Source organism: Trichechus manatus, unplaced genomic scaffold (assembly GCF_000243295.1).
Source record: "Trichechus manatus latirostris isolate Lorelei unplaced genomic scaffold, TriManLat1.0 scaffold00048, whole genome shotgun sequence".
Lineage (NCBI taxonomy): Eukaryota > Metazoa > Chordata > Mammalia > Sirenia > Trichechidae > Trichechus > Trichechus manatus.
This window is the reverse complement of record NW_004443984.1, coordinates 1,672,822-1,690,658: the sequence shown is the minus strand read 5'-3', so window position 1 is coordinate 1,690,658 and position 17,837 is coordinate 1,672,822. Positions and strand designations below refer to the sequence as shown.

Below are 17,837 nucleotides of genomic sequence, written 5' to 3'. Positions count from 1 at the left end.
ATAAAAGAGATTAAATAAGCAAGTGAGAGAAACAGAGATGGAGGAAGGGAGATGCTAAGCCGCATGAAGATTGCCCAGGAACAGAAGCTCAGAAGAGACAAGGACCTTCCTCCAGAGCTGATAGAGAGAGAAAGCCTTCCCCCAGAGCCAGCACCCTGAATTCAGACTTCTAGCCTCCTAAACTGTGAGAAAATAAATTTCTGTTTATGAAAGCCATCCACTTGCGGTACTTCAGGTATAGCAGCACTAGATAACTAAGACACTAAGTTAGGAGGGTCCTCCCAGAAAGAGAGGAAAGGAGACTAGACCAGCTCTTTCCACTCTGGAGGCTTCACTACATGCAAGCACTTCCCAGCCTAAGTGCGTGCTTCCGTGGAAGACTCTGGGCCTTGTGGTGCTCTGGCCTAGATGTCCTCAGTTTTGCTCTGCCATCATCTCTGCCTTGGTGAGGTTGCCTCCATACCTAACAGGCCACCATCACCCAGGTAGGAAAGGCACAAACCACAGCCCAGAGCACAACAGATAGCTCTTCTTCCCCCAGGTCAGTCCTTGATACTCATGAAGAAAAGTCCTTTGGGGCTGCCCTAGTAATCAGGGACTAATTTTTGAGGCAATTGACGGTCATCTGGCTGAGTGGCATGACTACTTCGGTGCCAGTGTCTATGGTGGCCCGGGAGCATTTCTGGCTGCTGCGCATGCTGTACAATTTCTCAGTGATGTGCTTTCGGAACTTCTTGGTAAGGAAGCAGTAGATGATGGGGTCTAAAACACAATTGGTACTAAGGAGGCAAAGGGTGATCTGATGTGCATCATTAATAGCCTGGTGGGAACTGTTGTTCTGGAAGCGCAGTTCAGCCAGGGTCCAGGGCAGCTGTACCACGTGGTGGGGCACAAAGCAGATGATGAACACAGCCAAGACTGTGCAGACCATCCAAAGTGCCCGGTGCTTGACTTCAGCATTGCGCTGTACCTGCTCAGCCTGTATGAGCAGCGTGCGGATGATGACCAGGTTGCAAAAGAGGATGATGAGGAAAACAAGGAAAAAGCTGCACACAATGAAGATGTGGATGATGAGGACTGGCACACTGCGCTCCTCATAATGCTCAAAGCAGCGGGTGAAGTTGCCAGTTTTGTTGGACACTGTGTTGGTGGAGTCCATGGTAAGGTAGTAGGATGCAGCGGCCAGAATGGTCACCCAGATGATCAGGGACAAAATGATGCCACGCTTACGGGTGGTGGCCTGAGCTGTTTTGATGGGTCGTGTCACTGCCTGGAAGCGGTTGTAAGTGATGACACCCAGGAAGGCCACGGAGCAGTAAGTGTTGATGAAGAAGAGGCAGCCAGCCAAGTTACACAGGAAGCTGGGAAGAGTCCAGTTGCCCTGGTTGTAGTAGTAGATGATCCACAAGGGCAGGGTGACCAAGAAGAGCAGATCAGCCACGGTGAGGTTCACCATGAAGATCTTTATCTCATTGAGTTTCTTGGAAGGGTACAGGTGGGCAAAGACCCACAGCACGTAGCCATTGGCGATGACACCCAGCACAAAGATGATGCTGTAAAAGATCGGGAAGAGGGTGTATCGGAACTCAGAGTCCACACGGGAGGGATCATTTGGCTCCATTACTCTGAGCTGCAAGTGGTAGCTGATCAAGTGTTCCCGCCTGTGCCTGGGAGATCATAGAAGGATTCTAGTTAACGAAAGGTGAAGAAGGAACTACAGTCATCCATCACTTCTAAGATTCCCATTTTACACATTTTTAAAACTCTAAAATCAAGACATGCCTTAAAATTGATGGCGTCTTCCAGTTAATCAGCAGCCTTTTTTTTCTTTCTACATAAAATAATGGTGTGTTTTTACAATCTGAGATTATATCTCAGCATCTGAGATTCAATGAAATCAATGGTAGTTCAGTTTCTTTTCTCTTATTCCATTTTAAAATACAATATTTTATTCTTTGGCTTATTTTGACTTAAAGTTTTAGAAGATTTAATTTTTCTGATAAAATTTGGGTTTGTCTCTATTGATTGAACTTGGAGTAAATTTTTGATGATAAAATATTCTGTATTAAAAATAACTTATATGTGCATAAAAAATCTGGAAAGTACAGAGAAGAACGATATTAGTGTCACCCACAGAATAGATTGCGTTAGAGCTGATTGGTCTGACATGGAAAGCTGTCCCTGGATAATATTATTGAGTAAAAACAAAACAAAATTGTAGAAAACGTTTAGTATTACTCCATTATATATGTATATATGAATATAAAAAAATCTATAAGGATAGACCTTGAAGAGTTGATGTTGGTAAGTAACCTCTGGGAAGGTGAGGTGGGCTTGGTGGGAAGTTGATTTACTTTATACTTTTGTTTGTTTGAATTTTTAGGTACATTTGTTACTTTAATAATTTAAAAAATTTTAAATACAACTTAAAAATAAAAGTATCCAAAGAGAAAACTCAGTAGACAATACTTTAACTAAGTGATCAAGATTAGCATCACCATTATAAAGTCCTATCAACATTATGTATTGCTGATATGAAGTAATAAGAAGGACATGACATCACATCTGTGGTATTCTTGCAAAAAATGCATAACCTCCACTTAATCATGAGAAAACATCAGACAAGACCAAATTGTGAGACGTTCTATAAAGTAACTGACCAGTACTAATCAAAAGCATCAAGGTCATGAAAGACAAGGAAAGACTCAGGAAGTATCATAGATTAGAGGAAACTAAAGAGACCTATGACACTAAGTGCAATGTGGGATGCTGGATTGGATCCTGGAACAGAAAAAAGACATTAGGGGGAAAACTGGTGAAAATCAAATCAGGGCTATAATTCAATTAATGATATTGAATCAATGTTAATTTCCTGGTTTTTATCATTGTATTATGGCTCTGTAAGTTGTTAACATTAGGGAAATTTGGGTGAAGGGCATACATGAACTCTTTGAACTGTTTTTGCAATGTTTCTGAAGCCCTAAAATTATGTCAAAATAAAAAAATTCTTAAAGTATATTAAAAATGAAAGCTAGCTGTCATGGGTTGAATTGTGTCCCCCAAAAAAGTGTGTAGCAACTTGGCTAGGTCATGATTCCCAGTATTGTATGATTGTGTAATCTGATGTGATTTCCTTACGTGTTGTAAACTCTATCACTATGATGAGATTATATGTGATCTCCTTATGTGTTGTAAATTCTATCACCGTGATGAGGTTATACTAATGAGGTTGACAAGATTAGATAGTGTCTTAATGCAATCTCTTTTGAGCTATAAAAGAGAGAAGTGAGCAGAGACACATGGGAACCTCATACCACCAAGAAAGCAGTGCCGGGAGCAGAGCGTGTCCTTTGGACCTGTGCAGAGAACCTCCCAGACCAAAAGAAGATTGACGACACGGACCTTCCTCCAGAGCCAATGGAGAAAGCGTTCCCCTGGCGCTGACGCCCTGAATTTGGACTTGTAGCCTCCTGGACTGTGAGAGAATAAACTTCTCTTTGTAAAGCCATCCATTTGTGGTGTTTCTGTTACAGCAGCACTAGATGACTAAGACACTAGCCATAATTCCAGTACCCAGAGTCTGGTTCATTTTCAACAGTTCCTCCCCACTCTCCACTGTCCCTCTGAAGAGTTGCTCCTTCCCCTCTACTTTTGTTCCTTCCACTACGGTTGCCATCACATGAGCCTGGAAGCCCTGCTGATGTTTGTGTTGCTGTGAGCATGACTCAGGGAAGCAGCTACTGGGGGAAGAGCAAGAGACTTAGCTGGGGATAAGAGAGGCCTGAGGATCATCATACAGCATTATGCAGTGACAAGATCACAGAATTGAGAATGGGAAGCAAGGAAGAAAATTAACACTTTAGGAGCATCTCTTTTGGAGCCAGGCACCCTGCCAGGTGCCTCTACATGCACTACCTCATTTAAGTCTACCAAAAACCCTTTGAGATAGGAAGTATAATCCTCATTTTACAGAATAGGAAGATGAAGTAGAGGGTGGTGATATGACTTGTCCAAGGTCTCGCAGCTGTTAAGGGATGGAGCCAGGATCTCAAATCCAGCTCTATGTTCATTCGTTTATTCACACATTCATCCAGCGCATATTTACTGAGCACCCACTGTACGTCAGGCACACTCTAAGCACAGGAGACACAGAGTGAGCAGATGAGGCCGTGCCCTCAGGGAACTTACAGTCCCCTGGCAGAGACAGGCAAAAACAATTTAAACAAACAAAAAATAATATCATTTTCATAGTTGCTATAAAAGGAAAATAAGGTGCTGATATGGAGAATAAGAAGGGAATCTGCGTAGAAACAAGGTGACCTTTCAGATGAGGTCAGAAGGAAGAGCAGCAAGAAGAACATTCCAGGCAGAGGGACTTGCATGGGTCCAGGCCCAAGGCAAGAAAGAGTTTGTTAGGCTCCAAGAACTGAAAGAAGGCCATGGTGGCCCTTGCCCTAAACCCAGCTGCCACTCCACCCTCATTTTGTGGCTCCTCCCACTGGGCTCTGGCAGCAAAGAACTTCATGAGTAAGTCTTAAAACCTGCCCAGACCTTTCCTACCTCAGAGCCTCCACACATACTCATCCCACTGCCTTGATGGTCTTCCCTACATACACCCCACCTTCACCTGGCCAACTCCAACTCATGCTTCAGATCTCAGCTAAATTTTACTTCTTCAGGAGGTCTTCACTGACCTCTGGGCAAGGCAGGTCCCCATATCACAGTCAGATCCCCATCTCTAACCTCCCTGTGGTACCTCATAAATCTTAGCGCGGTTGTAATCATATTCCTATTTGTGTGACTGTTTAACTCTCCCCACTCAACTGTGAGTACCCAGAGAGCAAGGACCTTGTCTGTCTGTTCAACACTACATTCTCAGCACCATAAACCAATAGACGAAGGAATGGGTGATAAGCCTTGTTAATCACACCCATCCCTTTAGGGAGCCCTAGAGCTTACACGTGGGTTTAAAGAAACAACTGATTCTAATTGGAATTTTTTTGATTGAGAAAATTTGTGCTTTGCTCTATTTAGTGTGGTGGTGGTTATCTATGTTAAACTAAATAAATGTATTTATCATTCCCGATAAATCATTGAGGTTCTTTTAAAAGCAAAAAACTCATCCTCGAGTCATATTGTGAATTACAAAGTTGATTTGAGGGCACATTTTATGCTGCTTCCCCAGCAGCACAACTCCTAGCTGCTTCTCTGTTCAAAACTTTTCCACTCCTAATAGTAGCCCTGCCCTCTGATTCCAAGTGCTAGGACAATAATTCTCAAAGAGTGGTCCACGGAACCCTGGAGAGGGGGGTCCATGAGGTTGAAACTATTTTCATAATAATACCAAGACATTATTTGTCTTTTTCACTGTGCTGACATTTGCACTGATGGTGCAAAAGCAATGGTGAGCAAAACTGCTGGCGCCTTAGCACAAATCAAGGCAGTGGCACCAAACTGTACTAGGAGTTATTGTATTCTTCATGACCATGCACTCACTGGGTCAAAGATAAATGCAATTTCAATTTTTAAATGCATTTTAAATAAAAACAAAGCATTAAAAATTATTAATTTTGTTAAATCTTGACCTTTTAGTACCACCTTTTTAATAGTCTCTGTGTCAAAACAGGAAGAACACAGAAAACACTTCCGGTGCAAACTGAAGTACAGTTGTTGTCTTCAGGCCAAGCACTTATGTGACTGGTTGAGTTGTGAGCTGAACAAACCACTTCTTCCGTGGATCACCTTTTTTACTTGAATGACTGACACACTATGGTTTCTGAGATTTGAGTATCTGGCTGACATTTTCTTAAATATGAATGAAGGGAGCCTGTCACTTCAAGGAAAACAACTGATGGTATTTGTTGCCAATGATAAATGAGAACTTTTGGAAAACGTGTGTCTGCCAGTGTGAGCTTGACAGCTTCTTCCAATACTTCAAGAATTTTCTGATGAGATTGGTAGTTAATAATGAGTTATTAACATGATATTAATGTATTAATGAATGAGATTTTTTTTATATTATATAATGAAAGATTGAATTTGGAAGACCTGCATAATCACTGAATCAATATTTTCCAAATGAGCAATGCATGACATTTCAAAATTACGCATGGGTAAAAGACTCATTCAAAGGGCAAGATGTTGTTGTTGTTAGTTGCTGTCGAGTCATTTCTGACTCATAGTGACCTTACATATAACAGAACGAATCATTTTTCATGATCATTGCTATATTTGAGTCCATTTTTTTGGCTATTATGTCAAAATGTCCCATTAAGGGTATCCCTCTTTTTTGCAGACCCTCTACTTTATCAACCATAATAAGGACAAGATAGATGAATAGATTTTAATGTAACAGTTTACAAAACATTCATTGACGTGATTTTGGGTTCCACATTGCAACTAACCTTTAAGAAACTACCATTATGGACAGTGGCATCACTAGGGTTGGTGTCACCCAGTAAGTGACTCATGGTGTCACTCCCCCCACGGACCTCCTCCCTTACAGAATCCTTAGTAATGTTTTTTGTACTGTTACTTGTAAATTGTAATTCCTGTATATCATTCCTTCTTTTCCTTTAATCAATACTTCATTCTCAAAAAAGTTGTTGATAAAGTTGTTGATGTCTAGAGTCCTTGCGCATTTGAAATTCTGTCCTGCGTTTTCCCCCTTTTGATCTGGATTTTTCGGTGGAATCTTTGATCAAAATATTCAGTAATGGTAGCCAGGCACCATCCAATTCTTCTGGGCTCATGGCAAAGGAGGCAGTTGTTCATGGAGGCAATTAGCCACACATTCCATATCCTCCTCCTATTTCTGACTCTCCTCCTTCTTCCTCTGTTGCTCTAAGTGAATAGAGACCAATTGTTGTGCCTTGGATGGACACTTGCAAGCTTTTAAGACCCCAGGTACTATGCAATAAACTAGGAGGTGGGACAGAAACGCTAAAGATGTTATTAGACCAATTAACTGAGACGTCCCTTGAAAACATGACTCTAACCCTCCAAACCAAGGAACCAAATTCCATGAGGTGTTTGCTTGTAAAATCTACTTACTTTTCATTAAAAGTATTTTACTTATGTTAATATGGAATGAATTTATGATTTTCTTTTATTTAAAAACTAAATTTTTTTAGAAGATCTCAATTTTAAATACAGTAAAAATTGAAAGATAGGGCCCTTATAAACAAAAGCTCTTTGGGGGCCCTCAATAATTTTTAAGGATGTAAAGGGGTCCTAAGACCAGAAGATTTGAAAACTGCTGCTCCAAGACTTCCTTTCCTTTGAGTTCAATGTGCCCATCCATCTTGGGCTAGACTTCTTTCTCTCTTCTGCTGAACCCTCATGCTTTGGGGGGCCCTGTTACTGGGGCAAGGGGGCACTCTTGACCTAGCCCTGCCCGAGAGAGGTGGGGAGGCAGCCCCTAGCTGGGCAGGCCATGGTGCTCACTCTGGGTCTTTGGGGAAATCACACTATTATCCAACCCCGTCTCAGGAAGTCCCTTCCTTTTTTTGGGTTTGGGCCCCAGCTCAGTGAGGTGGTGACAACTATCCTCCGGAAACTCTCCAGCCAGAGGACCTAACCCAGACATCCTGGGTCCTGCCCCACCCCCTTATGCCATGCCCAGACCTGTTGACTAGGCAGGACTAGGGTGAGGCAAGTACACCACTCACCTTGGCACAAAATTTAAAGGAGCACCAAAAACTCAGTAATCAAGACAAATAATATTTTAATGCAATACTTAAAAAAAAAATATCAAAATCAGTATTAAGATATTATAGTATTACAGTAATTGCCTGTTGCTGACCTGTTGCCATCAAGTCGATTCTGACTCACAGCGACCCTATGGGACAGAGTAAAACTTCCCCATAGGGTTTCCAAGGAGAGGCTGGTGGATTTGAACTGCCGACCTTCTGGTTAGCAGCTGTAGCTTTAACCACTGTGCAACCAGCATTCCATGGTAATTGCAGTATTACTAATTCATTTTGCCTCAGGCTCCAATATGGCTTGGCACAGCACTATTATGATTCTGTCTTTATTTAAAATTTCAGTATTATGTTCATCATGGATTTTTTTTTTTTTAATTTTGATTTTTAAAAAAAGCCTTGTCACCAAGTGAATGGGGCATGCACACAGGTTAGCTCAAATCACCCTGTGGTCACCGATTAGTGCATTCATTGGACAAGCGCTCACTGCTCCAGGGCCTGGGCAGAGTATTGAGGACTCAGAAAACAGACCCTGTCCCTGCCCTTGACTGGCCCACAAACCATTTTGCAAGAGACTGATCTAGAAATAGACAAGTGATATGCGCTACGATGCTGGAGGTGCAAGGTATCATGGGAATTCAGACAAGGTACCCCTCCCAGACTTGAAGGGGTCAGAACAGACTTCCTGCCTCAGTTGAATGAAGAGTAGGAGTTAGCCTGTGAAGCAAGGAGAAAGAAATTCCAGGCAGAGGGGACAGCATATGCAAAGGCCTGGAAGAATAGGAGAGGACGTGCCTTGCTCTCAAGGAACTGGAAACCTTCAGTTTGGCTAAAACTTAAAGTATGATGAGGTTAAGAAGAGACAGAGTTAGAAAGGTAAGCATCAGTCAACTCACGAAGGGCCTTGAATGTCAAGCTAAGGAATTTGTTCTTGATTCTTCAGAAAACGGGGAGTCACTGAAGGATGCTGAGCACAGAAGGGACAAGGCCGGGGAGGAGTGCTCTGACCACTATGTGCAGAATGGCCAGGGGCAGGGAGACAGCAAGAAGACAATTGCAATTGTCTGAGGACCGAAGGAGGCTTGGACTATGGCAAAGCAGATGGAGGGAAATGAATGGATGTAAGGATTACTTGGGAGGTCGAATGGACAGGACTAGGTGATGGACTGGATGTGGGTTAAAAGGGAGGAGTCAGGGATGACCCGCAGGCTTCTGGCCCAGATGATTAGAAATGTGGTAATGTCTGTCTTCACGGAGACGGCACTGAGGAAGGACAGTGAGGGGTGGCGGGTGACTTCAGCTGGGGACATATTATACTGAGATGTTTGTGAGACATCCTGGAGGATACACAGTTAGACCCTGAAGAGCCCAATATTAAAAGAGAAGTCAGGGGAGGAGGAAGAGAAACATGAAGGAGGCCCTGAAGCTTAAGTTTCCCCTCTCAATCCTACCCCTTCCCTTCCCTCCACAGGAGTTGAACCCAAGGGCTTGCCCTAATATATGTCCTGATGGCTATCACCATCTCAGGGTCTGCTTCCCAGGAACCCAAACTGTGACAATGTATACTCAGGTCTGTCTGACCCCAGAGCCTCTCCAGTCCACACAGGTGGCCCAGGAGAGGTAGGCCTCTTCCTTCCAGATTGAGGACCAGAATCAGTGTGGTGAGTCCCGGGTGGAATCCTGCCTCTGGTGCCTCCAGCGCCACTGCCCTGGCTCTTCCTATGTTTGCTACCTCTGTCGAATCCCAAGTTCCTGGTCTCCATGTGATCCCTACTCCCTTAGCCTTAGTCCTAAAACTTAGTGCCCAGCTGAACCTTTGCATCAAGAGAACCCTTGAAATCCCCCAGAATATAGCCAGCCAAGTCTCCTCTGGGTCTAGGGCCTCACACTTCCATGCCTTTCCTCACACTGTTTCCTCTGCCTAGGACATCCTTCCCTCCTTCTCTTTGCCTAGCTAATTATTGCTTATCCTTTAAGACTGCTCAGCCCTCACCTGCTCCAGGTATTTTGTCCTAAATCTTCCTGCTCTTTCCCCACAGGCCTAGTTATGTGCTCATCCTCGGGCTCCCATAAACCAGTTGCTGAGTCTACTCTAACTCATGGCCACCCCATGCGTGTCAGAGTAGAGCTGTGCTCCATAATATTTTTATAGGTCAAGGCTTTTTATCCCACTGAAATTGCTTGCTATGTGTCTTCCTGACACACAAGACTGTAGCTCTTGGAGGACAGAGACCACATCCATTCATTCCCCTACTGCTTGCTGACATCCTACTGGGTGTTGGACACCGTGCTGGGCACTGCAGAAATGAAACAGGTAAGGTTTCTGCTCTCGAGGAGATTACACTCTAGTTGGAGGAAACGGACAAAAACAAGTAGAGAGAGAAATGAACAAGATCATTTCAAACTGTGATGAATTCCATAAACGTAATAAAAAATGGTGACATGATAAAGACTGAGTAGGTGGCTGCTTTAAATAATCAGGGAAGGATTCTTGGAGAAGGCGACATATAAACTAGAGGCAGATTAACCATGAAGTCAATGAAGTTTAAGCTTCAAGTCTCCTTCCTGTATATAACTGTATATTTGTAATTTGGTATCTTTTCCTCAAAGAGGGACTCCCCAAATTCACAGGCTTGAGGGATCTGCAAAACCTGGATCTTCCCCTTGCTAAAATCTAAAGGATGAAAAGGAACAAGTCATGAGAAGATCTGGAAGAAGAGTATTCCAGGCAGAGGGCACCATGTGCAAAGGGCCTGAGGTGAGAATAAGTTTGTCATGTTCCGAGGTAGGAATAAGTTCGTCATGTTCAAGGAAGTGCAACGTCAGCGTGGCTGGAGAGGAACAAGAAATGGGAGGAGCGAGATGAAGCCAGAGGGCAACAGGCCCCAGGTCTACCCTAGGTCACAGTAAAGAGTTTGGATTTGATTCCAGGAACAATGGGGAGCCACTGGAGTGTGTCAAGCAAGCTAGTAACATGATCTGAGTACGCTGACTGCTGTGCAGAGAGTAGATGGTAGGGGGCAAGTGTGGAAGCAGAGAGATCATTTAGGAGGCAAGAGAGGGTGATCGCATGGACCAGACTGTAGTGTTCCCAATTCCTCTCTCCATCCCCAGTACCTGGCACAAGCTTGGCCAGGAGCAGGAGCTTGGTAAACATTTGTCAAGTGAACAAATATCTAGCATCCAACATAACTGACCCCTGTGTCAGAGCTGCAAGAAGGTGGTAGGGGCCAGAACTATCCAAGGACGTAAGAGTACCAGTGGCTCCCCAGAGCAGCTGCCACCACCTCACTACTCAAATTGTGGTCCTTGGACCAGCAGCATCACCATCACCTGACAGCTTGTTAGAAATACGGAATCTCAGGCCCTATCCCCGACCTGCTATATCAGAATCTGTATTTTAACAAGATTACCAGCTGATTCATGTGCACATTAGAGTTTCAGAAGTGCTATCCTTCAACACACTCTGAGCTGCATGCTCGCCTGGTCTAATACCACCCATGGCTCCCCATTGCCCATGATCAAGTCCAAGCTCCTTTCAAATCATTTCCCATCCTTCTTCTCCCACCATTCCCTTCTGTTCACTCTCTACTTCAGCCACACTGAACTTCTCACTGCTTCCTTTAAAATTCCGTTTTCCCTGTGCACATGCTGTGGCCCCTCCTCCAGAGAGTGCCTTTTGCCTAGTGTTTTATCTAGCAAAATCTTACTCATCCTTTAAGACCTAATCTAAAGAGTGCTTCCTCTGGGATGACTTCTCTGATTGCTCCAGGCAGAATGAGTTGCCACCTTCTGTGGGTCACCATGGCACCAGGTACGTTCTTCAGTATAGCACCTGACATAATATGTTGTATCGATTTCTATGGCTGTTTCCTCAACTCTCAAGAACTGCTTGAGGCCAGGGACTAGATCTTTTTCATCTTTTGATCCCCAGTGCCAGACTGGCTGAATGAATGACCAAGCTCCTGACAATTATTCCAAGGAGCCCCGCATGAAGGGAATGTGCCCAGTCTCTCTGGGAAAGGCATACTGAGGGTGGGTTGAAGTGAGGAGAACAAGGCCTCTGGAGTCAGAAAGGCCTAGGATCATGCCTGGCTCTGCCATTCACTTGCTCTGACTTCAAACAAGTGACTTCACCTCTCTGAGCCTCAGTTTCTGCCTCTGCAAAATCGTACCCCCTTCACAAGGGTTCTAAGGGTAAGCGTGCAAAGGGGCTAGACCAGGACCTGAGCCAAAAATGGCCAGGCCTCCCTCTTCCAACAGGCCCAGCTGCCTGGAGCCAGGGGAGAGGACTATAGGTCATGACCCCCGGGGCTCTGACCCACAGTCCTGTTTTTCTGCCCCAGCTGAATGCCAACAAAGCTTTCAGTAGCTCAGGGAGGAAATGAGCACTTGGAGGGAGAAGGAGGAGGCTCATACCACTCAGTTTAACATGCAGGCACAGTTCCTTGGTGGATCAAGGCTGGGCACTGGGCCCAGGCCCTGCACTCAGCCAGGGAACCGGTAAATATTCATGGAGACAAGAAGAATTCTGCCATCTAGCTGTCCCGCCTCTGCCCTGCACAGCCTGGCCTATAGTAAGAGCTCAGTGAATGTTGGCTATTGTTAGTCTTATTCCTCTACCCTAGATAGAGTTACTGTGCCACATGTGGTTCCATAAAATGTCATACTGCATTATAATGGCCGTTGATTTCTCTCTCCTTCTGGGCTGGGAATTCCCTGGGGACAAGGCTTCTGATATATCACCAGCTCCCATCACAGGGCTTCCTACACATTAAATATTCAAGAAATGATTACTGAATAGATAAACCAACCGTCCTCCCCTGCCACCCCCCACAAACAGAGCTACACTGTCCCTTACCCTTTACTTCTACACCCTGTACACCAGCCTTAGCCACTTCCAGCCCTTAGCTTTCCTGGGGCCACTAAAACCCCATAGTTTAATCATTTCCCATCTGTGAGTCTCAGTTTTCTCATCTATAAAATGGGAACAATATCAACATTGACCTCACAGGATTGCCTTGAGGTTGAAGGCAGATAAACCTCTAAAGTGCTTGGCATATACCCAAAAACCCATTGCTGTCAAGTCAATTCCGACTCACAGCAACTGTATAAGACAGGGTAGAACTGCCCCATAGGGTTTCTAACGAGTGGCTGGTGGATTCAAACTGCTGACCTTCTGGTTAGCAGCCGTAGCTCTTAATCACTGCGCCACCAGGGCTCGGCTTGGCATATAGTAGGTGCTTAATAAATGAGTTACCTCTTGTTCTGACCTCACCTGTGGCTTGACATCTGTGCCCTGCCCTAGACTTGCTGCCATACCCTCTACAGACTCCCTTCATGGAGTGGTACCATTACCACTTCTCCAAGAAGCAGAGGGATTTGAGAGGTGAACTGAGACCAAATATGCTGACTCTGGGGAGTTTTGAACTGGGCTCCCCACGGTTTCTAGTACAAGAAGTCTAGCACCCATGCCCGGCACATTTATTGATAGAATAAATAGCACTCTTTGCTGGGGAAAGGTAAGGGACAGGGTCTAGGACCCCAGAAATGGAGGTGGCCTGGCACCATCAGGATTACCCAATTTTCCTTCTCACCGGGGGCCCCAACCTGACCCCAGCTATGTATACTACATGAAGAAGACTCAGCCCCTGCTCAAATGGCCTAGGAAGTCCCTTTGGGGTTGGGGGACACAGAACCTGGTCTGGATCTCTCATCTTGGCTCCCTGAGGTATCTATCTGAGTCACCCTCCCCCTACCTTGCTTCCTGGAAGTCAGCCAGGGCAAGGAAGAGGGAGTGGCGAGGTGCTTCCTCCTGTGGGCTTCCCAAACACTGGGCACACGCCTGTGTTATACCAGGAATCACACTGACTTTTAAGTCTTTTTTCCAGCCTGGAAGCTCCTGGCCCAGGTGAAAATCATAGACACTGGCCCTAGAGTCACAGACCTGGGTCTGCACCTGGCTCTCCTCTTTCTTAGTTGTGTGATCTTTGACTGTCCCAACCTGTTTTTCTTCATCTACACCATGGTGATAATAAAACCTCTCTCACAGGATAGTTACGAGAGCAGACTGAAGCAATTTATGCAAGTGGTTATTGCTTAATAACTGTGAGTTCCCTTCCCCCCTCCCCCCCGCCCCGTGCCTAGAAATGTTTTTCTTGAATGAATGAATAAGTAAACAAATCAGCCATACAGCAAGCCAGTCACGTCTCCCCTTTTGGAAAGAGCACCCAGGGGTAGCTGGAGAGAAAGCACAGGAATTAGAATCAGGGAATCCAGACCCTGGCCTAAGCCGTGCCACCCACCCACTGTCCTGAGTAAGTCTCTTCCGCAGATAAGAGCCTTGGGATTTGTACCTGCAAAATAGGATGCCCCACCCACCTCGAAGCATTATTGCGGAAAAGGAAGTGAGATTGTTAGGGGCTGACAAAAGTTTTGGTAAACAGAAAAGCCCTTGGTAAGTTCAAAAGTGCTTTATCAACTGTAAAGGGTCTTGCACAAAGTTTTTGTTTTTTTTTAAATTGTGGCGAAATATGTATAACAGAAAGTTTGCCATTTTAACCATTTTTAGGTGTACTATTCAATGATGTTAATTATATTCACCATGTTGTGCTACCATCACTACTATCCATTTCCAAAAGGTTTACATCACTTCAAACGACAACTCCGTACCGTTCAGCAATAAGTCCCATTCCCTCCTCCCCCCAGCCCCTGACTGCTAATACACTTGGGTCTCTGTGCATTTGCCTATTCTAGATATTTTATATAACTGGGATCATACAACATCTGCACAAAGTTTTGACATGCTTCTCCCACCAGCTAGGTGGGCTCAACTCTAAACCTGGATCCTGAGAAGCCCCTTCCTGCTGAAGAGGGTGGGAAAGGGCTGCTGAGTGGTAGGTCCTCTCCACCCCCTACACACACACAGACATTCGCGCGCGCGCGCGCGCGCGCGCACACACACACACACACACACACACAGAGACGCACACACCCTGGAGAGGGAGCACACCCATGCATGCACAGGCTTCACTTTGATTCCCCTTGGCTGAAGGCACAAGGGAACAAAGGAACAGTCAAGCCACCAGCGTATCAGCCTCTCAGCCGGTTTTGTTGGTGACATTGTTGCTGGGAACTGTTGGGCTGTAACAAGGCCCACCTGCAGGTGGCACATACTCCTGGCCCACCCTCCAGGCACTTGTGGGTATAGCCAAGGGCCATTTCCCACCCCACACACACACAAGATACATGCACACACAAAGATAAACCAAAGGCTCCCCTCCCTCCCACCATGCTGCCAAGGAACCCCACAGTGGCTGGTCAGAGAGGTTGCAGGGCAGGGGGTTCAGCATTTTCTCTTCCAGGAACTGGCTCCACCCTCAGCCCAACATCCTCTCACAGACCCAGTCAGGGAGGGCTCCCAGGCTATAGCTTGGCTGTCATCCCTTCCTGGGCCTAGGCCGCCACCCAGTGGGGGGCTCTAGGTGAGATCAAGGACCAGAATGGGAAAAGCGAGGCTGCCACTGGCAAAGAGGCACACCCCCTTATCCCCCACAGGCCTGTCAAGTATCTCCTCCCCAGAAAAAGGACAGACAGGCTGCATCCCAGTCTTTCATCACCCCCCAGCCCCCACTTTCACCCTAACACTGATCAGGAGAGAAAGCTCAATCCTAGATGTGCATTTTGTCATTAATGCCATAGACTGTGAATTTCATATCTAAACCTTGAGTTGGACAGATGGGGAAACTGAGGCCCAAGGTGACAAAAGTATCAGGGGCAGAGCTGCGACCAGAAGCTGGACCCCTGGCTCACCGTCCATTCCCTTCTGACTACAACATACGACTTTATCATTCATTAATTCAATGCATATTTACTAAGCATCTCCTACATGTCAAACTCCATGTTAAAGGTAAGGATAAAACACCGAACAAAGCAAATTCCTCATCCTAAAAGCATTTACAATAACCATGACAGTGTCAGGATTCCTAGTAATGCCTTGGCTCATATTATGCGGCATTTTACAATTGACAAAGCACTTTCGCACTCAGCCTCTTACTTCATCCTCCCCACAAACCCACAAGGTCAGTATTATAAACCCAATCTGCAAAGGTGGAAATTTAGGGTCCTGGATTGCCCAAAGTCTCAGCTTGTCAGCTAGCACTGAAATCAAAACCCTGGGTGCCCACCTCAGGCCCAGGACCATTTCTACAGCCCCAGAGCTGACTTCTTTCCCAGGCTGAGCTGTTAGTACCTAAAGGGAAGGATGAGGCTCTTCCTTTTGCTTCTCTAGCACCACCCACCCCACCGCCACATACCCACACACAGACAACCACACACACTCACATCGAACACCTGGAGCACAGCTGTGTATTTAGCCAGAGCTCCATCACAGCAGCCCAAATGCTTAGGGAGAGCACTCCCTCCCCCACTTATGCCCTCATTCTACACAGGTGAGCGAGTGCTTGGGCAGCAAACCCTGCTCACCAAGGTCAGCGAGGGACAGGGAGGTAACTGCCTGGGCCCTGTCCCCATCACCTAGGACCTAATGGGGTAAACAGTTGTAGGCTTGGTCCTTTGTACCAATATCCTCATGATCCTCATCATCCCCTGGAAAAACCTAGCATTTAGTTAAGTTCCCAAGTACCCAGGCCTCTGCTAGACCCTCTACCCTCCTGACAATCCTGCTAGGGAGATGACGTCATCCTCATTAGACAATTGAAGAAACTGAGGCTCAGAGAGGGGTGTAACTTGACCAGGGTCACACATTTAATAAAGTAGACAGCATTCAGCTCCCTGAGATCGAGGTAGCTCCCACTCATCACCACAGCACCTCCCAGTGAGGTCACCTCAGCACTGCCTTAGCCTCAGACAACCAGAGAGGAGAGCTAGGTCCCCAGAAAGTTTTGCCAGAAGAAATTCTTTTTAAATATGAGGATCTGGACCTGAAGAAGGTACCGGAATAGTCCCTTAAAAACAGAAGCGCCCATTTGATTAGGTGCAGCCTCCCCACTTAGCTCAGCCAGGGCTCAGGCCCTCTTACCTATACCCGGGGCGGTGGCCACAGCTGACTGCAGGGTTTGAGTTTCTCAGTCTGGGTCCAGACCCCAGTCTCAGCCTCTGTGCCAGCTGGAAATTGCAGAAGTGAGAAAACAGAGCACACCACTGCCAAGTCACCTCCGAGAGGAAATGCCGTGACCCTAGGGCCCTCCAACAGATGCCACAGGAACATCCAAGCTGGGCCACCCAGGCCCTGGGCACTACTCTGAGGCTTCTAACGGAGCAGGGGGCAGCGCGATGTGGGCAACGACCACAGTGCCAGGGAGCTGAATGAGAGAGAGAAAGCAAGGAAGTGTGAGATATGCGCTCAAGAGAGGAACAGAGCATGAGAGTGAGGAAGAGGAGCGAGGAGAAGTGAGTGACCAAGAAAACGGAATGAGAGGGGAGGAGGAAGAGGAGTCCAGGAAACGAGAGAGGGTGGGGGAAGAGATGGAGGGAGAAAGGCACACAGGGAAAGACAGATGTAAACACGGAGAGAGAGCATGAAAGGAATAAAGAGGATACAAGGACATAGGCCAAGGAAGTTGAAAGAGAATAAGATGGGACACAGACCGTGAGTCTGTGCCTGTGTGTGTATGTATGGGGATGAGAGAGAAAATGAAAGAAAGGGGGAGAAGGCGGAAAGAGAGGGAGCTAGAAGATAAAAAGGATAAGAAGGGAGTGGCGCAAAATTGCTGCTGTGGACAGCAAATGGCATGACTGAGCTGGGCATCCCTGGTGACCAGGAAGCAGACTCTAGTGTGCTACAGGAGTGGAGGAGTGGAGGAGGGAAGCTTCATAAGACCCTGAGCCAGAGTTTGGCAGCTTGTGAATTAGTGGGAGTGAGAGCGAACAGGTGTGGGCAACTGAGGGTGAACACAGATGAGTGTGTGTGTGTGTGAGTGTGTGTGTGTGTGTGTGTGTGTGTGTAAGTTGGGTGGGGGCTTCTTGTGTATGTGAGGGACGGGCCAGAGCTCCCTGCCTCAGCCTCCAGTCCATCTGTCCACTCATTCATTCAGCCAAAATTTATTGAGTACCCCCAGCATCTCCAGGCACCAGGAACTAGCTGAGAAAGCAAGACCCTTGGATATTAGCCAT

The 17,837-nt window shown here is 46.1% G+C and overlaps 2 protein-coding genes across 3 annotated transcripts in view; both read right to left on the bottom strand.

Moving 5' to 3' along the window:
- Nucleotides 1–16,827, bottom strand: part of EYA3 (EYA transcriptional coactivator and phosphatase 3) — a 239,462-nt gene extending 222,635 nt beyond the window's left edge. The window contains exon 1 of the mRNA XM_023732058.1: nt 16,744–16,827. The gene's annotated coding sequence lies outside the window, so the exon portion shown is untranslated. The remainder of the gene's footprint in view (nt 1–16,743) is intronic.
- On the bottom strand, nt 178–17,102 carry PTAFR (platelet activating factor receptor). 2 transcript variants are annotated; one of them, XM_004377042.3, is made up of 2 exons: nt 16,744–17,102; nt 178–1,667 (listed from the first exon to the last, which is right to left on the bottom strand). In XM_004377042.3, exons 1-2 carry the CDS (start codon nt 17,085–17,087, stop codon nt 599–601), a joined length of 1,413 nt encoding a protein of 470 aa, XP_004377099.2. In that variant the 5' UTR covers nt 17,088–17,102; the 3' UTR covers nt 178–598. The 2 variants fall into 2 exon arrangements, with proteins under 2 accessions (XP_004377099.2, XP_023587834.1); XM_023732066.1 differs by having other exon boundaries at nt 178–1,688; nt 16,744–16,869.
- Nucleotides 17,103–17,837: the final 735 nt, after the last annotated feature.